This window comes from Phocoena phocoena, chromosome 7 (assembly GCF_963924675.1).
Source record: "Phocoena phocoena chromosome 7, mPhoPho1.1, whole genome shotgun sequence".
In the NCBI taxonomy this organism is placed as follows: domain Eukaryota; kingdom Metazoa; phylum Chordata; class Mammalia; order Artiodactyla; family Phocoenidae; genus Phocoena; species Phocoena phocoena.
In genome coordinates this window covers 57,335,334-57,362,481 of record NC_089225.1, presented here as the reverse complement: position 1 = coordinate 57,362,481, position 27,148 = coordinate 57,335,334, and the positions used below count along the sequence as shown (strand labels likewise).

At 34.6% G+C, this 27,148-nt stretch overlaps 1 protein-coding gene across 2 annotated transcripts in view; it reads left to right on the top strand.

Annotated features, from left to right (window-relative positions):
- ATF2 (activating transcription factor 2) overlaps positions 1-27,148 on the top strand; it is a 59,931-nt gene that overhangs the window by 20,927 nt on the left and 11,856 nt on the right. For both annotated transcript variants that reach the window (XM_065880353.1, XM_065880352.1), the window contains 7 exons: positions 1,278-1,396; positions 1,536-1,664; positions 4,804-4,982; positions 6,537-6,651; positions 9,130-9,216; positions 21,055-21,204; positions 23,719-23,925. In XM_065880353.1, coding sequence (XP_065736425.1) covers positions 1,278-1,396; positions 1,536-1,664; positions 4,804-4,982; positions 6,537-6,651; positions 9,130-9,216; positions 21,055-21,204; positions 23,719-23,925 — 986 coding nt within the window. The remainder of the gene's footprint in view (positions 1-1,277; positions 1,397-1,535; positions 1,665-4,803; positions 4,983-6,536; positions 6,652-9,129; positions 9,217-21,054; positions 21,205-23,718; positions 23,926-27,148) is intronic.

Sequence of the window (27,148 nt, the reverse complement as noted above, 5' to 3'; positions counted from 1 at the left end):
GTTGCAGACTAACTATTAGGTAAAATGAAGACAAAATAAAAGTCCTTCAGTAATTTTGATACTACTAATAGTGTCTGAGGTAGGCCTACATTATATCTAATGTGTATGACAAGTAGGTCATTTTAGTGTTAAATATATTTATATGTAGTAAACATATTAATACTCTGGGAATATGTTAAGGTGAGGGTGAAGATAAAACAGTAAGTAATGCCCACTCTGGGGACCCAATAGTTAACAGAAATATGTGAATTTTAATTTCACAGAAGGTTTTATGAGTATTTTATCTTAAACCAGGAGTCATCCTTATACTTTTATTTAGTTTAAGCTTGATCCCTGATATAACCTATAAAACTGATGCCCTAAAATATATAAAATGTGAATAGAATTTGAATGTGCTACCAACTCTAATCAATCTGAGTAAACAGCCTTGAAAATAATAAGACTAAACAGGCAAAATTCATAAATTTGCTCTTTTTCAATTCAACGTGGACCTTAAGTGGCATTTGTTCTGTAACTAATACATGTTCACATGTACATTCAGTACATATTTTAATGCACCTAGTGTGAGTACATATTCAAATGTAGGTAAAATGTTTCAAGTTTCGAGAAAGCAGAGTTTGACTAATTCTCTGCTGCCTAGGAATTAAGCTAGAACATTAGACATATAACTCTTACATAGCTCCTCATACCAAGCTTGAAAAATGCTTTAAAATAGAAAATTAGCTTTAAAAAGGAGGGTTTTGTTTTAGTTTTCGTTTGCGGGGGGCTCTTGTTTTAACCTTCTTTTTCTTGTAGTATTTTGATCTACCTACTAAAGACTGTTTTATCTTAAGCTTGCTTTCATAATAGATTATGAACACTAGTGGAAGGGCCAAGTTAAAGCAAATATACATGCTGTTGTCCTAGTTTTCCCCAAATTGCATGTATTTTATGCATTTGTAAGTTTTAATAGTGTAAATTTTTTAAAAATTTTGTGTTAGATAACGACAGTAGTTGATCTCTGAGAAGCGGGTGTTTATGTCACTCAGAGAGAATGTGTGGACTAAGGAACAAGAAGTACTTCTTTTCATACTTTTATGGTTCATAAAGTTGGAGGAAATACCTTAAACTGCAACAAAAACTTAACCAGATTTTGTTTGCTTTAAAGGAAGAGGTCTTTCCAAAGAGAATTAACAGCTGACTGAACCAGTCCCGCTAATTTGTTAATTTACTAGCTATATTTTAGGGTCCTGTATGATATTTAAATCTATGTGTTTACTTCTTGACATTTATTTCAGATCAGACCCCAACACCAACAAGGTTCTTGAAAAACTGTGAAGAAGTGGGTTTGTTTAATGAGTTGGCAAGTCCATTTGAGAATGAATTCAAGAAAGCCTCAGAAGACGACATTAAAAAAGTATGTTGTTAACCATGAAATTAAAACAGTGCTTCTGACAGAACAGTAATCATAGTTTTCACTCCCTGCTCTCTTATTTTAGATATACTGATTGGCTATTTTTAAACTCCTAACATTTTATTTAACGTTTGTGTTTTAGATGCCTCTAGATTTATCTCCTCTTGCAACACCCATCGTAAGAAGCAAAATTGAGGAGCCCTCTGTTGTAGAAACCACTCACCAGGATAGTCCTTTACCTCACCCAGAGTCTACTACCAGTGATGAGAAGGTTAGAAATTTGTATTTATGGTAGAAACACAAACTAAGTGGAAAAAAATCAGCTAAGTAAAGTCTAATATTTGATCTACATGAAATGTTAACGTAATAAATTATACATAAATCAGTGTCAGGTTGTAATAGTCTTATTATATGTGAAAGTCTGTGAATACTCAGAAATTTCAGGGAAAGAAGACTGTACCTTTATAGATAATTCGTTTTTTGTTACACACAGAAAAATTATTGGGGAGAATAGAAGAGCCATGGCAGAGGAGCTAGAAGTAAGGCAGAAAAAGTAACTATTTACCTAGGAATAAATGCTTTGACCTTAGGTGTTTTGTGTTTTTTTCATTTCCTTGTTATAAAAGTACATTCTCGTTATAAAAAGTTTAAGAATATAGAAAAATATAAGAAAAAAAAAAAAAACTACCTTTTAGCCCATAATTGACTGATAAGAATTACTAGTATTTTGAAACATTTTTCCTAGATATATGCATGCATTTATACATAAAAATATGCATATGTAAGTGAATAGTTATAGGATACAAAGAGGAATCTTGGTTTACTTTTTTTTTTTTTGGCTGCTTTGGGTCTTCCTTGCTGCTTGCAGGCTTTCTCTAGTTGTGGTGAGCGGGGGCTACTCTTCATTCTCATTGTACATGCTCTAGGCGCACATGCTTCAGTAGTTACAGTGCGTGAGCTCAGTAGTTGTGGTGCACGGGCTTCAATAGTTGTGGCTCTCAAACTCTCGAGCGTAGGCTCAGTAGTTGTGCACGGGCTTAGATGCTCCGCAGCATGAAGGATCTTCCCGGATCAGGGATTGAACCTGTGTCCCCTGCATTGGCAGGTGGATTCTTAACCACTGTGCCACCAGGGAAGTCCCAGTTTACTTTTTTATATCATGCTTTAGACATTCAGCATTAATGTACATTTTCCCATGGCATTAGAAAATTTTCCAAAGTCATAATTTTTAATGGTTGCACTTTATTTTATCATTACCTTAATGTATTTACTTATCTTGTTCTTGTTGGACATAAAGGTTGTTTCCACATTATCACAATTATAAGAAGTGCTGTTAAATCTTTGATATAAATATCTTTTTCCTAGAAAGTATTTCAGTCCCTTCACACTCAGCAGTTTTTTCCTGTTGATTGCTGCTTTAGCCTCTTTTAGGGGTATTTCTTCTTCCTGCATTCCTCAGTCATTAGTTCCCCCTGGGCATGGCATAGTTATTCCAAGTTGTAAAAAGCAAGTTCTGGGCCCCCTTCTCTTTTCTTTCTCAATTTTTTTCTTAAGTGCTCTCATCCAGACTCATAACTTTAAAAACCATCTACATGGTTTTCAAATTTATATCAACCCAGATATTTCCCAGATTTCCATATTCATATCCAGCTCCATCTTGACATTTCCTTTTCTGTGTCTAATGGACATCTTAAACATAGTAGGTCTAAATTAGAGCCCTTGATTTTTTTCCCACAGTTTTCCCTGTCTCGGTAAAACAGGGAAAACTTCTTTCCATCCATCTAGTTGCTCAGGCCAAGAATAAAGAATACTTAATTCCCTCTTTTCCTTCACACTGAAACCAGTAACAAATCTTACTAGACCTACTTCCTGAATATATCCTTAATTTATCTCTTTTATCTTCAGTGTCACCACTTTAGTCCAATCCATCATCATTTTTTACTTGGATTGTTAACGATTACCTTCTAATAATTGTTAACAATTATTATTTGTTAAAATACAAATAATATTAATATAATAATTGTAATATAATTAATATATTAATAATGTTAATATAATTTTTAACAATTACCTGGACTTTCTACTTCCATCTCCAATCTATTTTCCATAGGCTATTTTATTTTTAATACATTATGTCACTTCCCTGCTTAAAAAAAACCTTCAATGGTTTGCCATTGCATTTAAGGTAACACACTCCTTCTATAAGTCCTCATTGATCTGGACTTACCTACCCATCCAGCCTCACCTCATGCCATTCTCTGGTGTGTTCATCAGGTATTCTAAGCTTTTTCCTACCTCAAAGACATTGCTCTTGGTATTGCTTCCTTTTCCCTAGAATGCTCTCCTCCTTATCTTTTCAGTACCTGTTCAAATGCTGTTTTGCAAAGAAGCTCACCTTACCTCACTATGCTATCAAAGGAGCCAACTCCAACCTTCCCTCAGTTGATCTTTCATGATTTCTTATGTTTTGCTGTTAGTCTGTAACACATTACAGTCTGAAATCTTCTTGTTTGTTTTACTTGTTTATTGTCTCTCTTCCCACTAGGCCTTGAGGGTGTGTTGTAAATTCTCAAACTTGTCAAATAAATGAAGTCCTAGTACTACTAGTTTATCTTTCTTCCTGTATAGCTTAATAAGATTTTGATAATAAATGGCAGTATAAAGGCCAATTCAAAGAACATAGTAGACCCAATTTTTACAGTAACTAGTTACAGAGTCCTGGATAATCTCTGTTTTCTAATCTGTAAAATTGGGGAAAAGACCATCTATGAGGTTCTGTGTTTTCCTTTACTTTGGAAAGATGTTACTCCAATAGTTATTTATTTTTACATTCAAGGTATCAATATTACTTGGCCTTTTGATACTGAGAAATTATTGATAATGTAGAGATAGTTACCTGAAATTAGCAAATATTTGTATTACTTTAAAAATTTTTTAACATTTTTGGGCCCTTACTATAATACCATTTTATAAGTATTCTATTATTGAATTTGTATCAACTATAAAACAGTCTCCTGGACCTATTTCTTCTTTATACAGTATAATGATGGAGTAGGACTAGGCAATCCCTTCTGGATTTTAAGTTCTATGCTTCCATGAGAATGGAGTTGTATTTCTGTTTTTTAACTTAAATTCTCATGGAGTTATATAGCCAAGTTGCCCAGCCTAACTTATTTCTAGATTGATGATAAAACAAATTGTACTGAAAAAACGACTCAAGATGTTTTTAAATTAAAATATGAACATTGCATCTGAAACTTTACAGTGGCTTCTACAATTTTCTTTTAATTAACTTTAAATATTAATATACTTTGGGGTATATTATGTTTGTTGTTGTTTTTAAAAATGTGTTATATTCTGTTGACTTGCATTTTTAAATTACATTCTTTCTCTATCTCATTATTAAATAGGAAGTACCATTGACACAAACTGCACAGCCCACATCAGCTATCGTTCGTCCAGCATCATTACAGGTTCCCAATGTGCTGCTTACAAGTTCTGACTCAAGTGTAATTATTCAGCAGGCAGTACCTTCACCAACCTCAAGTACTGTAATCACACAGGCACCGTCCTCCAACAGGCCAATCGTGTAAGTGATTTGGGCCAATCATTGAATTACATGAATTGTTAAGTTTTTCTTGTTATGATTTGTCCTAAGATATTTAATTATTCTAATTGTGGCGTGTGTGTGTGTGTGTGTGTGTGTGTGTGTGTGTGTGTGTGTTAATAGTATTTTGCATGCTTTGATTTTCGGAAAAAATGCTTGGGTAGTCTTTTTAATAAATATAAATAGTATCTAATAAATTAGAAAATAAATATCTAAAACTTAATTTGAGAAACAAATCAACATAGAATGTGATTTTAAGATGGTCTCTTATTTTCATGCTATTTCACACAAAACATATAAGATTATTTTTATCACCAGGTAACATTTCTTTCAGTTCTTACAGGTAGTTGATAAGAATTTTTCTCAACTAACATGTTGGAGATTGTCCTAAGTAAATTCATAACTTTTTCCATTTTTTTCCTCTTTTTCTCTACACTGCTTACGTACATTGTGCATTTAAGATGCAATTAAAAACAATTAAATTTTACGATGTGCTTTGCAGTGATTGGAAGATTTTTGTTTTGTTTTTAATTACTTGAGTGGTGTATATATACCATGAATAATTTTCTGTGGGTATTTTATTCATGTTATGAGAAAGATGGTATCAAGTTTCCATCTGTCACATAGGCATTTTCTTGGGCTGGAGCTGCAGTTCTTTTTTCTTTTTTTTCCAGTTTTATTGAGATATACAGTGGACCCTTGAACAATACCAGTTTGAACTGCGTGAGTCCAGTTACACACAGATATTTTTCAACAAATACATACTACCACACTACACAATCCACAGTTGGTTCAATCTGCAGATACAGAGGCCGACCATAAGCTACACTGGGATTTTCAACTCTGCATAGTGTCAGTGCATCTAACCCCCTTGTTGTTCAAGGGTTAACTGCAGTTGACATACAGCACTGTATACATTTAAGGTGTATAGCATAATGATCTGACTTACATACATCATGAAATGATTACCACAGTAAGTTTAGTGAGCATCCATCATCTTGTACAGATATAAAATAAAAGAAAAAAATATTTTTTCCTTGTGATGAGAACTCTTAGGATTTACTCTGGTAACAGCTTTCATATGTAACATACAACAGTGTTGACTATATTAATCATGTTGTACATTACATCCCTAGTACTTATTTATCTTATAACTGTAAGTTTGTACCTTTTGACCACCTTTGTTACTGTACAAAGATACAACATTATTAATGGCTGTATTCCTCACACTGTGAATTTCATCCCTGTGACTCCTTTATTTTGTAACTGGAAGTTTGTACCTCTTAATTTCTCTCATCTCTCCAACACCCTTCCCTCTGGAAACCACCTGTCTCTTCTCCGTTTCTGTTTTGTTATGTTTGTTCGTCTGTTTTGTTTTTTAGATTCCACATATAAGTGAAATCATACAGTGTTTACCTTTCTCTGGAAAATTTACTTTTAAATGATATAATAATAGGAGTAAAAATACTCTTGTATTTTTAGAGATTATTGATAGGGATTTCTTTTCTCTAATTGGCCTTCTTTTGTTTTCCTTAGTCCTGTACCAGGCCCATTTCCTCTTCTGTTACATCTTCCTAATGGACAAACCATGCCTGTTGCTATTCCTGCATCAATTACAAGTTCGAATGTGCATGTTCCAGCTGCAGTCCCAGTAAGTTTGAAATTTAGACTATTAAAATTTTTTCTTTATAGTAAAACCGATCTTTGTAATCAGAAAATACAGCCCAAGGGGGGGCTGCTTGATTAGTTTATGAAACTGAATTCAACAGAATACTTAGTGGTGAGCAATATTTACTCACTGATATTTATTGTGATAGCATTTACCTTTCAAGGCAAACAAAATTGGATAGAAAACATTTTTCCATCCTAAAAATCTTGTTTTCCTTTTATTTTTAGTATTAAGAACTTTATTCCATATTCAACCCATTTCAATATGCTAGATTTGTAGAATTCAAATATTAACATAGATTTCTATTCTTTAAGAAGACATTTATACTGGAACACTTATCAGGTAACTCCATGTTATTTTGATTACTATAGAAATTGTTTATAAAAGCACTCTCTGTGAAATATTATGGTCAGGTTGGGTTTACAAAATTCCTTTGCTGTCCCAAGCGTGTGAAAATCTAAATGGTCTAGTAGAATGGGCAATAGATAGTCCCCACTTTCCTAATGAGAAGATACATAAGAAAAGTTTTTTGAGGGCATGTTAAATATATAAATTTTGAAAGACGTAGTTAAATATCTACTTACAATATTTAATAACATGGTGGATATTTAGAAGCACATTCTTTGGAATAATATAAGTTAGAAATAATCCTTTTTTCCTGTTCTCACATTTCATAAGTTTATTCAGACTCTTCAAATGTGTCTTCAACATTCAAGTTTTCATCATTAGAACCACTTTTTAAGAAATCTCACACAATTTTCCAAAACACATTGTTTTCATCCTCACCAAAGTAGTTTCAGTATAACACTTTTTGAATCTATTATTGTAATCCTGGGAATCTTACACCAAGTCCTAATATTCATTCATGTAATAAAAAGACAGTTTCTTCTTTTACCTTGTAGATAGTTGTTTCTGATCAGTACAATATAATCACTTATTGTATAGCTTTTAAAAATTAGTTTTAAAAGCCTCCTTACAGGAACATCTAACACTTTGGTGAGATTATATCCTCAGAAATAATACTAAAATTAATGTTAAATATTTACTTCTTTTATTAACTAGTTCTTCCAAAGTGACCTTTTTAAGTATCCAAAATTAACATTGATTGAAATAATTTCAAGATAATATGTTGTCTTCAAACAGGACTTTGTTGTTCAGAATGAGATATTTTATAAGGACTCGAATATAAGGTGATTACTTCCTCTTTTCTGAGGATATTTTCAAGGGGGAAACATCCTTGTCCTGTATCTGGGATTGTACGGTTATCCCGTTAAATGTAACTGTGATGAGAGAAACTGAAATGAAAAAGAGGTATACTTTAGGTACATAATAATTAATCATTCAGTGTTGATATTAGGTTTTTTAAAAAAGGCAAAAACCAGGGCTTCCCTGGTGGCGCAGTGGTTGGGAGTCCGCCTGCCGATGCGGGGGATGCGGGTTCGTGCCCCGGTCTCGGAGGATCCCACATGCCGTGGAGCAGCTGGGCCCGTGGGCCATGGCCGCTGAGCCTGCGCGTCTGGAGCCTGTGCTCCGCAACGGAGGAGGCCACAACAATGAGAGGCCCGTGTACTGCAAAAAAAAAAAAAAAAAAAAGTAAAAAAAAGGCAAAAACCAGAAAAATCTGTTACATATTATTATTATTAGAGGAATTATTAGAGGTAATCAGGTTCTTCTTTGTCATGCTTTATATTAATATATCAAAGAACTTTTCATTGTATATTTTAGAAATTTTATATGTATATATTTTAGAAAAGCAAAGTTCATTGTTGAAATTACTTTCTATGCCTAGTTATACAAGTTTTAACATTCTTTCCTTTCACATTCAAAATGGGTGACAGATCTGTGAGAAATTTTGCATCCATCACTTTAAATATTATTTTCTATAAGAAGAAATCATTTTAAAAAAGGAATTATGAAAATTGAAGATTAGGAAAGTGAGTGTCTCAGAACAATTGACAACTTTTTTTCTTTTTTTTTTTTTTTTGCGGTACGCGGGCCTCTAACTGTTGTGGCCTCTCCCGTTGCGGAGCACAGGCTCCGGACGCGCAGGCTCAGCGGCCATGGCTCACGGGCCCAGCCGCTCTGCGGCATGTGGGATCTTCCCAGACCGGGGCACGAATCCGTGTCCCCCGCATCGGCAGGCGGACTCTCAACCAGTGCGCCACCAGGGAAGCCCCAATTGACAACTTTTGAAGGATAAATCAGGATTAAGGTCAATAAGGGTTCCGACAGAGATACAGTTTTCTAATTCTGAAGTCTCAAATAATTATACCAATTACATTTATATTAATAATATTAATATACATTTTCTATTAATGTATAATATATTGTCATGTAAATGTTAATGCGTTATATTGATTATAATATGTAAATTATTATAGCAGCCATTGTGCAAATAAAAGTACAAATCTCATTTTGAATATATTCTCTAGCAATTATTTTTCAATATCTTCTGCATAGCTTGTTCGACCAGTCACCATGGTGCCTAGTGTTCCGGGAATTCCAGGTCCTTCCTCTCCTCAACCAGTACAGTCAGAAGCAAAAATGGTAAGCAAGATTTTATTTGTTCTATACATTTCTTGAGCCTGTTTCGAATTAATTTTTTCCATTAAAGCCCACTTCAAATGCACAATTTAGATCAAATTTTATAAAATCATGGACTGTATTACATTACAGAAGAACCAGAAAATTTGGAAAAGGAAAGTTTTCATTAGCATAGTGACAAGTTACTGATACTTTAAAGCAAATGAATGGATTGGGAGTAAAGTTCTAGTTCTTGTCATTGGTTTGTCTGATTTTTGGTGTGGCTTTTTAGATAAATTCTCCTCCTGCTGGAGGCTAGAGATATTGCAGCTGAAACTAGAAGTAATCATCTGAAGGCAGTGCTGATATAATGAGTGGTTGTATACAGTATACAAATGAGTTGAACAGAATTAACTAGAATTCTGAAATAGTATACGAGTTAGTAAACATTACACATAATATATAAACGAAAACCATATTTTTGAGTTATGTTTCAGACACTAAGAAATTGGTGGTAAGGGATGAACTATAGAGTAGGAATCAAGAGACGTATTTTCATTTTAATCCTGATTCTGCTATTCAGTACCCCTAATCAACCTACTTTAACTTTTCAGAGACTCATTTTCCTCATCTGTGAAATAAAGGGGTTAAACTTTGATTTCTGGGGTCTCTCTTAGCCCCAAATCCTACTAACTTGCTAATTTTCTTGGTAGAAGATCTGAAGCTGCTGCTGTGGGATGGGGAGTGTGGGGGGTTGGTTTTTTTCAAATAAGTGTAATTCTCCCTTCTATAGTCTAACACACTTTAAAGCTAATTCTTAACTACAACCAATGAATCGATAGATAGTTTTTAGACACCTATTATTTGTTTCAGTTCTATGCTAGGCACTATACTAATAATATAAATCTGTACACATGAAAGCCATTATGTATCAATATTATTGCAAGGCTTTAAATTTTTTACTGCTATTCTCCATTAGTGCAAATAATCAATCTGAAATTGGCATGGGATAACTTTTTTTTTTAACAGCAAAACTTATATACCATCTGAATGAATAATAGTTGGTTGAAGAGTATTAAAATTAGCTGGTTATTGATTGTGGTGAGGGAACTTGAAAACCCAGGAGGGGAATTTTTCACATAACAGCATGTTTAGGTCAAAGGCATGGAAATAATAACTAAGATGAATCTTTTCCACTTGATAGCAGAAGAGCTTCACTGGGAATGTGTTTTACACTACCTACTTTAAACATAACTGTTATAATGAAAAATTCAATTAGTGAAACTGAGTAGAGTAGAAATAGAAGTTAAAGAGATCCTGTTGTTGTACACTGTATCTAAAAATATTTTTACATATTCAGTGGACTCTTTTTCCCCACAAATTAATTCCAATGGAACAAATCAGATTTAAAGAAATACTTTTGGCTATAAGAGATTAGGCCATATTTGTAGAAACTAGTAAACTTCCCTGAATAACTTTTTCTTTTAATCACTAAGAAATTTAATAAGAATAAAAGTATTTTGTATGCTTTATATTAAAAAAAAATACCAAAGCTACATTTCACAAATTTATATATGAAAAACAGTTACTGGTTGAAAGCCCCAAAATAGCACGGGGAGTCACAGATTGCCCCACTTAAATTTAACAGTCCAATTAAATTTCTTATTAGAATATTGTTAACATATAAAATAGCCATATTTAGGTGATTGCCTATTTTAACTGGGATAATAAATAAGATTGTCCTGTTTTTAATTTAAAAAGACTCAGAAATTAGTCCATTTCCTTTTTTTTTTAAGCTTTTTGTTATGGAAGAATTCAAACACATACAAAATAAATAGGTTTCTATAATGAACCCCCATGTACCCATCATCCAGTTTCAATTATTAGCGATATAACTGCCATTCTTGTTTTATCTGTACCTCAGACCACTCCCTACCCTCACTCTTTTTTTTTTTTTTTGTGGTACGCGGGCCTCTCTCACTGTTGTGGCCTCTCCCGTTGCGGAGCACAGGCTCAGGACGCGCAGGCTCAGCGGCCATGGCTCACGGGCCTAGTCGCTCCGCGGCATGTGGGATCTTCCCAGACCAGGGCATGAACCCGTGTCCCCTGCATCGGCAGGCGGACTCTCAACCACTGCACCACCAGGGAAGCCCATAAGGCTTTCTTAATGTAAAATTTACATAGATTGAAATGGACCGATTTTATCTGTACAGTTTAAGTGCATTCATGTAACTCACACCCTTATTATGGTATAGAACATTAACATCTACCCATCAAGTTTCTTTATTTCCCTTCCCAATCAGTCCACCTCCCCCAACTATTCTTCTATTTGTCACCAGCAATGTAAATGGAATCAATATATACTCTTGTGTTCAGCTAAGCATATGTCTATGAGATTTATCCATGTTGTTGCGTGTATCAAAGTTTGTTTCTTTTTATTGCTGAGTAGTTTTCCATTGTGTGAGTATACCACAATTTCTTTATCCATTCTCCTGTTGGTGGACACTTGAATGGTTTTTAGTATTTAGCTGTTGTGAATAAAGCTCGTATGCACATTCTTGTATAACTCTCTTTGTAGATGTATATTTTCATTAAGGTTATCTACCTAAGAGTGGAATTGCTGAGTCAGAGAGTAGGTATACATATAACTTTATAATAAATTGCCAGACCTTTTGCCAAAGGTTTACATTCCTGCCAGCAGTGTATGGGAATTCCAGTTGTTCCCACATTTTTGCGGACATTTGGTTTTATCTATTGTTTTCATTGTAGACATTCTAGGAGATTGTGGCAGCATCTCTTGGTTTCAATTTACATTTCCAATCAGCCAGACATTATTTGTGATATTTTTTGCTCATTCTTTAAATTTGGTTACTTGTCTTTTACTATTGTGTTATAGGAATTCTTTATATATATTCTAGATACAAATTTATATATAGATATGTATATATATCTCATGAATATTTCCTCAGTCTGTAGCTTGCCTTTATTTTTCTTAATGGTATACTGTATTACCATTGATTGCTACTTTTATCTTTAATATTTTCTTTGTCTACTTAGTTGGGTTTAATTTGCTTATCTTTTTTTAGCTTCTTAAAGTAGAAGCTTAGATTATTGATTTAAATCTTTTTACCTTTCTCATATAGGCATTTAACGCTATAACTTTGTGCACAAATTTTGATATGCTGTATTTTTATTATTTATTTTCTAATTTCCCTTGTGATTTCTTCCTTGAACTGTGGGTTATTTAAAAGTATAGTATATAATTTCCAAATATTTCAGGGCTTTTTATCTGTTTCTTATTGATTTCTATATTAATTAAATTACATTGTGGTTTGGTAATGTACCACCTTTAGGATATTTGATTATCCAGTGAATCAGTTTGATTGAAGAATTTTCAGTGCTTGAATTTCATTATCATCATTATCAAGTATACTTATATATTGGTATAAGCACAAAACAAATCTACCAACCTTTGGGAATAACCCAGAAATAGTTTGGGTTTTGTAGTTTAATTCATGTTCATTTATTTTGCATCAGCCTCATTTAACAGTTATTTCTAATGATTGCTATTTATTTAACAAACATTTCTTGGGTACTAAGAAATTCAGCAGACGTGATCTTAAGTTTTGAGATTTTTCTTGGCACATGTTTCCAATGATCATCAAGAGAGTAAAAAAAAAGTCTTCATATCTTTTTAATATGCCATTATTGACTTTTTTTCCCAACAGGTATGGCAGTTAGGATTATATTGTATCAATGAGGTGTTTGGCTCTTGTTTTCAGTTTTTTGATACCCTTGATGGTGACTTTTGTGCACAAAAACCGTTATTGAGAGTCTCCTTTTTAAAAATAAAGTTACAAATTCAAAAACTTATTTCTTCCCTAAGTTCTCAAGGCCAATTTATAAATCGAGTTGCACAGCGATCACTTTTAAAGGGCTTAAAATAAAATTAAACATACTAAACTTCATTTTAAACTTAATATATCCTGTTTTCTCTATAGGTACCTCATTGTCTAACAAACTTCCCCAAGTAGTTCAATAACTTAAATAATTAAATTATAGATATAATGAGGGTTTGGTTCTCTTCAATATTCCTGTATTATTAAGAGGCTTAGTAAGATTATCTTAGTTCTTCCAACTAAAATCACAGGACTAAATCAATCTCAAACATTTAAAACTAAAATCCAAGGGCAGTCTCTTACTCTATGTGGCAAGTTATTTTAGATACATTTGTAACATAAAATACAAAATAGTTACAGATTGTTTCTAAATTTAGATTAAAATGTCAGTGTCATTGATTACTTAATTAAGCATCAAAGGGCTAAAAAAAAGATTTACTAAATAAATAATTGTATAATTCTAACTGGAGAAAGTTGAGACTGGGTTCATATCCCATTGCACAGAGGTTTCTTAATGATCAGATAAACAATCATGGGACTTAATTCTTTCTCTATCAGTGATAGAATTCCAGTTCCATGCTCTCCAAATGAGTGGTCCCCAGCTCACATCCCCTAGATTCACATTACACATTAAATAATTTTTCTGACTGTTTACCAGTCTGTAGCACCCCAGCAAAACTTATAATTTCTTCTTTCACTGCTTCAGTTGGATTTTGCTTTGTTGTTTTCAACTCTGAAAATATTTTAAATATCCTCCCTGCTTGATTCTGCATCTCTGTTAAGGATTTGTTTGACTTTTGTGGTCACAGTCTGTTAATGACATGCTAAATAGTGCAGCAATGGTGATTGTGCTAAAATGTGGTTAAAAAATAATGTTTGAGAAATGGCAGCATTGGAACACATAAGAATGAGTAGCGCACTACAGCTGAAGAGAAACTTATTTGTATCCTAAGATAGCCAAGGATGCTTTTGTGGTGCCCTGATTTTCAGATGCCCAGTGCTCACAGGAAGATTTATATGCATTGTGTTTGTGTCTACTATAAATATTTAAATAAGATCCTTCTTTTTTGCTAAAGAAATTTCTTCAGGACAAGTTGTGTTTGTTATGTTTTGTTTTTTAAAAACGTTAAGTCTTTGGAAAAGTAAGCACGTAGTTTTTAAAAATATATATATATGGTGGTCCACAAATACAAGATTACCTAGTATTTTTTAATACTCTAGGAAAATTCCTATTATCTACTATTTTCACAGAATTTCACTGGATCTCAGCAGATTTAGGTTTTAGGGGTTTTGTTTGTCATTAAGCACATTAAACCACAGATATTTGCTATCTGTGTTACTCTTCTAATAAAACAAATTTCCTATGTAATATTTGTAATCAAAAAGTAAGTTCTGGGGCTTCCCTGGTGGCGCAGTAGTTGAGAGTCTGCCTGCCAGTGCAGGGGATACGAGTTCGTGCCCCGGTCCGGGAAGATCCCACATGCCGTGGAACGGCTGGGCCCGTGAGCCATGGCCACTGGGCCTGTGCGTCCGGAGCCTGTGCTCCGCAGCAGGAGAGGCCACAACGGTGAGAAGCCTGCGTACTGCAAAAAAAAAAAAAAGTAACTTCTAAATAAGAAAATGTTAACCATCCAGGAGTTTTGTTTAAGAAGATTTAGTAAAGTATTTGAGTAGTATTCCCCAGAGTCATTCCTTTAAGACTTGTGTGACAAACTGAGAGAGATCTTTGCACACAGTGGGTAGCCAGTAGGGTTTCTGCAGGGGGTTTCTACTGAGAGCTGACAGAGGGCATCTTGGCAAATGTTCAGAAACCTACATTAACTTAGTTGGGCCCTGCATGGAACCTCATGTTCAGCAGAATTCTTCTGACCTGCCTCTGCACGCCAAGCTAATCAGCAAACACCTAACGAGCCCACTCCAAAGAAACAGACTCTCTCCCAACGTACTTCATTTTCATATGTTCTCTGGGGGTGGGGAGACAAGATTTCACGAGGACTGATGATGCTGCAAAGACTACAATAATGATAATTAACTTGCTGAATTTAGAAGATTATGCTGTTAATTAGTTGCAAAATAAAGATAAGTAATAGAGCAGCAGATGGTAGGATAACACCCCAGAGAAGGAGGGTTATTACTCTGATGAGCTTTTGTGGCACATATGAAATATGGATCTGACTTTTTCATACATTGTTTCTAGAGAACATTGTGTTTTTTCTTTGAACTATGATAGAGTAGTTTCTTCCAACCAAGTTCTGACAGATGTGATAAAATTTGTTTTCAGGGGTACAACATATAACATAGAATTTGAATAACAAATTATTTTTAGCAGATTACCTCTTAAGATGAGTGTCAGATTGGTCAGCACAACAGACTATTTACTCTTTAATTGACACAATCTCTAAGAAAAAAGTTTTCAACATAGTAGTTGAATTTTACAGCACTAAAATTTTAACTCTAAACATTAAAGCACTAAGTCTGCTTAGAAATGTAGTAATAAAGATTTTAGTTTTCTTTCACTGTATACCTTTAGTTTAATATTAAAATTATGCCTAGCTTTTATTGTACATGTTAGAGAATATAGACTTGTTAAATCTTATTTACTTTCTCTGAGTATTCAATCTTTATTTACTCAACTAGATTTCTCTATTGATAGAAATTTTGACCTTAGTAATGGACTGACCAATGTCTGATACTCTTCTTAATGATTATTAAAATATACTTAGAATACTTAATATTAGACAAAAGCTCTAGTTTGGAAAAACTTTTATTTAAAATATGTTTGTTCAGTGAAGTAAGAGTCAACAGACGGAATTTCTGGTCCTAGCTCTGTTTCTTTTATAACTCCCTCTGTGATTCTGGGAAGTAACTTCACTCTTTGGGCCTTAGTTTCTTTATCTGTAAGATGGTAATTGGACTAATTGATTAGCTCCAAATTTCTACTGTAAAATAAATATTATATTTATATGTTTTCATTAATTTGGGGGAGGACCAAATAGTTGCCCTTCTTTAAAATACCTCTAACATATATGTGGGTGGATTGTAGATATCCTTATGTTAGTTGTAAAATGTATATGAATAATGACAACTTCCTTCACCTAACCTAACCCACTGTAATTTCTTTTAGTGTATGTGTGTTTTTGTTGCTGTTTAAAAACAAAATCTGCAGTTCAGAGCAGTGTTAATTAACCCTTGAAAATCTTTTTCTTACATTTTGTACCCAGTGGCACACTTTTCCAAGTTAGACCCATCGTAATCAATGTAACAGCATGGAGTAAACATTAGAGCTTCCTCCCTGGATGAGTACTGTATACCCTAGGGCAGTCAAGAGAGGATAATGAATGCTGCTTTTAAGTGCTCTATAAGGTAGTAACTTGCCCTACTAAAGATTATTCAAGAGAGTGATGTTTATGTACTTCAGACTCCCCTATGTGCAGTTACTGTATTTCATTAATTCTAAGAGTTAAGCTCTTCACTATAAAACTTTAAATGCTCTTCTTTGTTTTCTACCTAAGGACTTAAAAATGTTTTACCAACACATAATTTACCAAGCTTCACATCTCAACCAATATGTATATTTATGTACATTTTATATCCAGAAATGGAAGCCCACCTAACGCTATAGATTGGTGGGTTTTGTTTTGTTTTGTTTTGTTTTTTTCCGGTACGTGGGCCTCTCACTGTTGTGGCCTCTCCCATTGTGGAGCACAGGCTCCGGACGCGAAGGCTCCGGACGCGCAGGCTCAGCGGCTATGGCTCACGGGCCCAGCCGCTCCGCGGCATGTGGGATCTTCCCGGACCGGGGCACGAACCCGTGTCCCCTGCATCGGCAGGCAGACTCTCAACCACTGTGCCACCAGGGAAGCCCCATATAGATTGGTTTTTAAAAGACATAAGTATGCACACTCAGATCCTCCTCCTTCTGTTTATGTGACCCATACCTTCAGACTCCTGTCTTTTTACTTTAAGTTCTTTGACCATTTAGCCTAAGTATTCCTACCTGATTACAGCCAACTACTGCTTTGGTCACCTACCTAATTTTTAATCCATACACTTCCACATTAGCCCATCAGTTATGAGTGTCCCAATTTCCTGGATCTTAGCTGCTAATGTGGTCATTTCTGCTTGTTTAAAAAAGAAGGAAGAAAAAAAGCAACCAGGAATCTGACCTGGATTCTGAAAGATGCAGTGTGTCACATGGTCTTGAGAATACATTTTCCATAATAAAATATGTCTGAAGCTAAACCAGTCCTTAAGATGAACCCCTAAGTACTTTTTTTCCCTCTAAGTATATTTTGAAAATACAAAAGTATAGGAACTTTCCTGATTCTTTGGTGTCCTCACCCTGACACCTGTGCTAAAAAAATAGAGGCCTCAATAGCTGTTTTTGAAAAAAGTAAGGAAGGGACTTCCCTGGTGGTCCAGTGGTAAAGAATCCGTCTTACAATGCAGGGGACACGGGTTTGATCCCTGGTCAGGGAACTAAGATCCCACATCATGCCTCAGGGCAACTAAGCCCTCACCCACAACTACTGAGCTCGCGTGCCTCAATTAGAGCCCGCGTGCCGCAAACTACAGAGCCCACGCACTCTGGAACCCACACATCACTACAGAGCCTACGCACCCTGGAGCCTGTGTGCCACAACTAGAGAAGAGAAAACCCGCATGCCACAACTAGAGAGAAGCCTGCACACAACAACAAAAGATCCTGTGCGCCGCAACAAAGACCCAGTTCAGCCAAAAATAAATAATTGTTTAAAAAAGAAAAAAGTAAGGAAGTTGATACTTAAGAAATCCTTTTATGAATCAGGTAATTTTGCATATTATATTTAATCTTTACCTCATCCCTGCAAGGAAATTATCATTGTTCCCAATTTTACAGACAAGGAAACACAGACTCAGAGATTGAAATGATTTGTTCAGAGTCACACAGATTGTTTGAGGCAGAGTTAAATTCTAAACAATAAAGTGTCTTCTCGCTGTATACATTATGTATGCTAATATGTATACGGTATACATTACATATACTGATCTATTGTGGTGCTATTTGCAATTCATAAAGAAGTATTCAGTCAGAAAAGATGGAAAAAACATACCTGATCCTGGAGTGACAGGACTTTAGCAGTTGCAGTATCAGACTTGGCATTCCTAATCCTTTGTGGTTGTCTTTCATGCCGCATGGCTTGCGAGATCTTAGTTCCCCGACCAGGGATTGAACCTGGGCCCATGGCAGTGAAAGCATGGAGTCCTAGCCACTGGACTACCAGGGAATTCCCTTGTGGTTGTCTTCTGAATCATCAAGCCATGCAGCCTTAATTTCCTTATCTTCCTTAATTTTTTCCTTTTTCTTTCTTGATTTTTCCTTTTTCCTTTTTTTTTTTTTTTTTTTTGGTAGGATAACATATGTAACATGATGCCATGGAAAAACTGTGCACTTTGAAATTAAGGAGATCCATGTTCAAATGTAGGATTTTAACTAGCTTAATGGCTGTGTGACCTTGGGCAAATGATCTCTAGTGTCCTAATCTGTAAAATTGGAATACTTGTTTATTAGAAACTCATTGAAAAACTACTGATAATGCAACAACAGGGATGGATCTCAAGTGCATTATGCTAAAGGAAAAAAGCCGGATTCAAAAGGCTATATACACTGTATGATTCCATTTATATGATATTCTGGAAAAGGCAAAACTTTGGGCATCAAAAAACAGACTGGTGGTTTCCAGGGGCTGTGGGTGGGAGGAGAGTGACAGGAAAGAAGCATGAGGAAAGTTTGGGGGGGTAATAGAACTGTTCTGTATCCTGATTGTAGAGGGTGGTTGCACGACTGTATGTGCTTGCTGAAACTCACAGAACTGTACACTAAAAAGAGTTCATTTTACTGTATGTAACTTATATCTCAACAAAATATTTTTTATACTACTGACTTTGATTTTAAAATCATACCCAGATCTACAATGATTAGCAGTAGAAAATGTCCATTAACACTTGTCTAGTTAGAATTACTGCTTCATTGGAAATTTTGATCTTTTCATATATGCTTGTTTTTTTTTTAATTATTATTTTTTGGCTGTGTTGGGTCTTAATTGCCACGTGTCACTCTCTCTGTTTGCAGCAAGCGGGGCTTCGCTTGTTGTGGAGCACAGGCTCTAGACACGCGGGCTTCAGTGGTTGCAGCACGTGGGCTCAGTAGTTGCAGTGTAAGGGCTCTAGGGCACGTGGGCTTCGATAGTTGTGGCTTGTGAGCTCAGTAGTTGTGGCTTGCGGGTTCTAGAGCACAGGCTCAGTAGTTGTGGTGCACAGGCTTAGTTGCTCTGCAGCGTGTGGGATCTTCCCGGACCAGGGATTGAACCCGTGTCCCCTGTATTGGCAGGTGGATTCTTAATCACTGTGCCACCAGGGAAGTCCTGTGCTTCAGTTTTTAAGGGATCTGGATCAATTATAGATGGTAAGAAGATATGTATAGGTGAAAATAAAGAAATTACAAATTTTCTAAATTGTTCTTAGTTGGAATAAATGAAAACAATTGTAGTAGAATCATTTGGGAGACTTTTTCTAAAGCTCTTCTCTATTATCTACCCCTTTATGCTATTTCCAGGGAAAGAAGAGAGGAAAGGTTGCCAAGAATCTGTTTTTAGCATGTGATACCAAGGTAGTTAATTGACTTCTAGGAAGTGTGGGAAGCACTGGGTAGACTGCAGCATAGTTCTTATATTTGTATATTTGTTCTTATATTTGTAACCTCCCTCCCTGCCACATGTGCACCTGAGTGTGGATCTTAGGAAAATGTAATGACATATCTCTTCACCAGATTTTGTTATAAAACTATATTTTGAGCTCAAGGGCTACTTCTGAGTTATTAAGAACAATATCATCAATAATAGTCCCAGGTCTCTCAGATCCCTGAGATCCCTTTCATTGCTAAGATACTATAATATGACTATTTTGTGCTAATTATTTCATATTTATAGAGCATAACAATAAAACCACCCCAAAGATCCCATGTACCATTTTCAAAGAAACCAATTTCTGTCCATTAGCAAATATATTTGTTGTCCATTTATGTAGCAAATCAATGTACCAGTTGCTAAAAGGGATGCAGAGAAATAAAAGGTAATCTCTGCTTTTAAAGAGCTTACTGTCTGGTTGGGGAGATAAGATACTCATATATTTTTGCTGATAGAATAATAAGCCTTACTCACATGGTGTTTTGTTTTGTTTTAAAGAAGTAGCCATAAATGTCTAGAGCTTCATTATAATGCTAGATCTGCCATACTCTGACAGTGAGTTGGGTACAGTTCACTGGCAAAATGGAACATAGTAGAAGGGATAGACTTGGAGCTAGGTCTGCTTACTGGTGACAGGGAAGACCTAAGGGAGGCAAACCCAGCTGTGGGTTCTAGGAGGAGGTTCAGTCTGACAGTCAGTACAGTGGCCTAAAAAATGCAAAATCAGGTCATTGTCCAAGTAAGCAGTGACATCAAACCTGCAAGCAGAGATCAAATGGACTCAAATCTGAAAAAGAAGATAATTTAGGTCTAAGAATCTAGGCAGAGCCTGAAAAGACTGGGATATGGGATATAGGAATGGGGTAGGAGAAAATAGTGAAACATGCATAATTAACTTGTTTTGCTTATTTTAGTTGAACAAATCTAGTTATTTTCAGTCAACAGTGTTTTTAGTTTTCACTCTTTTCTCAAAATTGATTAATTAGGAATAGCAAAGTATAGAACCCTCTAGTAGTACTAGACAAAAAAGACTCAGGCAAACTTTCCAAAGGTCCTGTTCGTCTTACTGATATTTAGGAATGCAGTGGAATATGATAAATCAAAACTAATATTAAAGCTGAATGTATTTATGTATTCCTTAACAAATAATTTCTTTTGGTTAACCAAAGAGTATGCTGGGAGTTGGATTTGGGTGGAAAGCAGGAAACTTTTTTTTTAAATTGGTGTTTGCATTTCAGAGATTAAAAGCTGCTTTGACCCAGCAACATCCTCCAGTTACCAATGGCGATACTGTCAAAGGTCATGGTAGCGGACTGGTTAGGACTCAATCAGAGGAATCTCGACCACAGTCATTACAACAGCCAGCCACATCCACTACAGAAACTCCGGTATGTGTGTTGTTTTTATCATTCAGTGTTCAGTTATCCTTAAAAAAAAACCAAAGTGTATATTCCCATTTTATTCCCAAAGTGTATAAAAAGCCTTAGGAAAAGGTAGTTCAATGTAAAAGTATTGATACAAAAAATAAATAAGTAAAAATAATCAAGCAGTTGTTACTGCTCATGGCACCCTGTAAATGTTTCTGTGAGTGTCTGTATGTTGGTTTGACATGGCATAATGTCCATCAATACTTTTTAAAGAAAACTGTTTTTCTGTTGATTGTATTCAACAAGAAATGTATATAGGTATTATATTACTAATATAAGTCAAACGATTCTTGAATTAACATTCGTGAAATACACCAAAGGAGCAGATAGGCTTAATGGCAGCTATTTATACCAGAGGCCCTTTTCACTTATCTTTAATTTGTTACCGCCCATTAGATGATTGATATTTCTATATGTCTGCAGTATATTTCTACAGTAAGCATTACTATATTTCTGTTAAATGTTTCAGAGCTCTATTTATACCTTTTATCTTCTCTACGTAAAGAATATTCACATTTAAAAGTAAAACTTTCCAATTAAAGAAACACAGTTACACAGCAAGTTTTAGACTGCCTACTAAGCATAGGTATTTAGATTACTGTATTTTATCTTTGTGAAACTTAAGATAAAGTGGAATATAGTTGTGGTTGTCATCCACTAAGCAACTTTACTTAGGGGCCAAGAGAGGGGAAAAGTGAGTATGTTCTCATGTCATAATTCAGGGGTTAGCAAACTAGCTCATGAGCCGAATGCAGCTTATGGCTGTTTCTTTGTACGGCCTGTAAGCTTAGTATGGCTTTTACATCTTTAAGTGTTTATTTAAAAGAAAATAAATGAATATAATTTATTTTCTTATACTAACTGTAGTTTCCCTGGATCTAGTTTTCATTTATAGCTTTATATTTTATTGTATTGGAATGAAGCTCCATGAGGGCAGGACTTTTATCTGTTTGTTCACTGCTGTATCACTAGCATAGCTCCTGTATTTTTTTCAATGAAGTAGAATGAATGAATCACTGGAAGGAGGGAGAGGAGAAATATATGCTTCTAAGTAGCCTCAAATCCTTGTTAGGGGTAATGATATACAAATATAACTCTCTAATAGTTTCTGCTTACAATACCTGTGATTAGCCTTTGCTGTAGTAACCAAGTTGTCAATTAAAAACAAAAACCAAAAACTGTTCTCTCCTATTCAGTAAAATTTTAAAACCTGCTATTATCAGTAAGTTAAGAGGATAAAAATATATTTCAAAGTTACCATTCTTGAAGCCAGCCATAGAAAGATTTTTCTAAAAGATTAAATTGCAATTATGTAGGTAAAAGAATCTGATTTAATACTTGATCTTAATTACAATTAAAATACAGTATAAACGAAATAACCCTCACAATATTTAATGCTAGTTACTTGGAAAAGGAATGATAACTTTGATTTTTTGGAGTTTGTAGAGTGAGAACTAATTCAGGTTATTTCCCTGCAGAACTTAAGTTTTTAAGATTTTTGTTTATTGTATAGATTAAGAGAAGATAGTTTTTGTTCACATCATTTTAAAATACCATTAAGTAGAGGTTTTTCAGGCTGCTTCTTTGGATCATGTGTCTGTGGCCACAAAGTGCTATTTCTTTTGCACTATTTCTAAGGGTTCACATACTGTCTCCTGTATTCAAGTGTTGTGTGGCACAATTTTGGGATTTGTGAGAAGCTTGAAGATGTTATTCTGTAGTCCTACACACTGGACTGTATCACTAGTGACTGAAGATTCCTGTCTCTGGCTGATCTGGCAGGGCAGGGGGGCCAATTAAAATGAAAATCTAGACTCTGGGATTCTACCCACCAGGAAAATGAGCATTAATAATTATATGAACCTGACCCTTAGAAAAAGACTGATCCCAAATTTCAAAAACTGAAGAAGAGCTGAATACACTAAAATATGTATGTACTTTCAACTCCTTAATTTTAGAGAAACCAATTTTTAAAGAAAATTTACAGATTTAATGCTATTTTTTATTTCAAAAATATCATAGAAAACATGGTTTCTCATAATGAATTTAAATAGGAAGTTATTTTTATTTTAGTACCTTAATAATTATCAAAGGATTGAATAATACCACAATGTTTGCTTAAAAGTACACTTGGAAAAATACAAGATGGAAAACTACAAGATCTGTACATGATCATTTGTATTGCATTTTAAATTTCTTTGTATTATTTCTATAAAAATGAAAATACTATACAAACTTTAAAGAATACATTCACTGTGATAGTTAATTAGTGAGAATCGTGTTTTAGCAATGCTCATTTATTTCAAGGAATTTGTTAAACCACAGGGTGATTTTCACATTGCTCTACAATATTGATGTATACAATGAGACTTAGAAAATAAAATTAGTGGCTCTCGCCTTTGCCACCCTTTACTGCCTGTGTTAATTTAATCACTAGGTACAAATATAAAAAACTTTCATTTGTGTCTATTATAGGCTTCCCCAGCTCACACAACTCCACAGACCCAAAATACAACTGGTCGTCGAAGAAGAGCAGCTAATGAAGATCCTGATGAAAAAAGAAGGAAGTTTCTGGAAAGAAATAGAGCAGCAGCTTCAAGATGCAGACAAAAAAGAAAAGTCTGGGTTCAATCTTTAGAAAAGAAAGCAGAAGACTTGAGTTCATTAAATGGTCAATTGCAGGTATGGTGCATATATGTAAATTGTTTTATTTATTTATTTATTTTTAATAATTATGAACACACTTTTTCCTAGTTAGCCATCCAGACATTTTAGGACACAATATTGGGTGTGTATGGAATCTATAGTAAAGCGCAGCTTTATAAACCTATTTGAATACCGAGATGAAGTAATATAAAATTTTCAACACTGATACAGTGAAGAAATTTTTAAATATAAGTGTTTACTTGTATAGTACAAAAGTACCTAAACTGTCTGGCTTAAACTTTATAAAGTTGTGATATAGAGTTCAAACAAAGAATCTCAAAGTGTAAGATATTACTGGTATTTTACTTTTTTTATTTGTTGGTTTATATCACAACTATAAAGTTGCTGCAATTTGTAGTTTCTGTTTTTAGTGCTTTTGTTCTTTGAATTATAAATTTTGTTTTGTTTTGTTTGTTTTATTTAAAGTGAATATAGTGCTCGTGAAAGGTGCCAGATTGACAGCTTTGGAAACTGAAGGACTCTAATTATCCACAGAACAGGTACAATATGGCCAGTGGCAATAAAAATCATTTCATACTGCCCTGCCAGTGTGCCTCAGATACATTTCTTAGGAACCTTATGGGGTATAAAGGTTTAAGGCTCCTTCCTGTTCAGTCTTTGGTAAGATTTGCAGTGATGGTATTGGGCAGCACTAAGTCTGTTTCCTTCCTTCTGTTTTTTCTTCCTTTTTTATTGTTGTTGTTAATGTTGTGAATATTCTCAAGTAAAATCTTCTAAAATACCAACTGATGAGCATCAACTAGAAAATTGATGTTAATGAATTGTAGTTGTTATTGGTCAACCTTCAGCTATCCATTCCTAGTTAAAAATGAATCTTCTGTGTAATCAGAATTGGTGATGAGACCTGCTCTCTTCTTATATCTTTAAAGATGTCACCAATATAAGTGTCTTGTTAAATGCTTAGGAAGAAGCTTTTTAGCACCAGGCGTAGCATTTAATCTAATGTAAATTTTATAACAAAATTTTTTCATACGTGAGGCTGACATCTTTTAAACTCTATGTTGAGGGCTTCCCTGGTGGCTCAGTGGTTAAGAATCCGCCTGCCAATGCAGGGGACATGGGTTCAAGCCCTGGTCTGGGAAGATCGCACATGTCGCGGAGCAGCTAAGCCCGTGCGCCACGACTACTGAGTCTGCGCTCTAGAGCCCGCGTGCCACAACTACTGAAGCCTGAGTGCCTAGAGCCGTGCTCTGCAATAAGAGAAGCCACTGCAATGAGAAGCCTGTGCACCGCAACGAAGAGTAGCCCCCGCTCAAGGCAACTAAAGTAAGCCCACGTGCGGCAACAAAGACCTAATGCAGCCAAAAATAAATTAAAAAAAAAACTCTGCTGTGCTTTTGAATATTGACATGTTAGCTTTAGGACAAATATAATTATCTCACAAAATTTACTTTTAACCATTTAGAACAAAATTAAACATTTACCATATCACAGAAACTTCAAATATGTACTTGTATACTAGGATATGTTAAGAAACAATATATTATCTGACAAATGAATTCTTATTCAAGAACTATTTTCATAATGTTTAAGAAAAAAACTTGAATTTTTTCTTCTTAAAGTGAAACAGATTATAGATACCAATTTATTTATATACTATAAATATGTCTATTATTTACCAGATTTCTGTTAGAATATTAACTATCATCATTTAAATTTTTAAATGTTCATATTACATTAACAAAGTGATTTAGGAGGACCTATTTTTTTCTTTTCTGTTCTTAACTAACAAAATCATTCTTCTGAATGACTCGGCTATTTTACAGTTACATGATATTAAAGATATCTTTGTTAGCCTCAGTTATCTTATCCATAGAATAGAGATAATAATACTTGCTGGTCCTGCTGCTGTGGGTTGTTACATACATCAGTGGAATTAGAATGTTTGCAGATATTTTTAAATATATTAATTTTAATAGGATAGATTTATCAGTATTTTTGTAATTTGGCTTATTTTGCCTTTTTAAGAAGTAAAAATGTTTGAAAACTATAAAGCGGTATATAAGTATATGGTATTTTTCATGGTATTGGACTTTATTTAGGTTGGGCCAGTTTCTGTTTTGACCCAAGGCATAGCAGTGTTAACAGCTTTTACTTAGACATTGCTATTTCTTTAGTTATACTGCAGCACTGGTCACCATTACGAATAGCAGCAGTGCTTTATTATTTCAGAAAACCTTGGAAAATTCAGCATTCAAAATAAATGTAAAATTTACTTCATTGATCTCTTGCTTTTTCTACCATCCAAACTGATTAAAATATCATTATTGTAAATTGTGTTACATTTTTATATTTCCTAATTTGGGTAGAAATTTCTTGATTAGAGGAATAAAGGCAAGATTTATCACCTAGGTAAAAGTTACCTAACACTTTAGTTTTGAAGCAAGTGTGAAACTTTTACTTTTTTTTTTTTTAAGACGTTATTTATTTATTTGGCTGTGTCGGGTCTTAGTTGTGGCATGTGGGATATTCGTTGCGGTACGTGGGATCTTTCCTTGCAGCACACGGGCTTTTCTAGTCGTGGTATGTGGGCTCCAGAGCATGCAGGCTCAGTAGTTGCAGCACACGGGCTCTCTAGTTGTGGCGCGCAGTCTCTAGAGTTCAGTTGCCCCGTGGCATGTGGGATTTTAGTTACCTGAACAGGGATTGAACTTGCGTCCCCTGCATTGGAAGGCGGATTCTTAACCACTGGACCACCAGGGAAGTCCCAAAATTTTTAAATGGAAGTCAAATTCAAGAAATCACTAAGTTAAACTCTACAGTTGAACATAAACTCTACAGTTGAACATAACTTTAGTTAATACCTCAAATTACAAACAGAACCAGTAAAGTCAGTATATGTTTTAAATTGAGGTATAGTTGATGTATAATATACACTTATATAAGTTTTGGTGTACACATCGTGATTCACAATTGTTAAAGGTTATACTTCATTTACACTTATATAAAATATTGGCTATATTCCTTGTGCTGTACAATATATCCTTGTAGCTTATTTATTTTATATATAGTAGTTTTTACCTCTCAATCCCCTACCCCTATCTCACCCCTCCCCTCTTCTCTCTCCCCACTGGTAAGCTCTGTTTTTCTCAATATCTGTTTCTTTTTTGTTATATTTACTAGTTTTGGTTTTTAGATTCCAGATGTAGGTGATATCCTACAGTATTTGTCTTTCTCT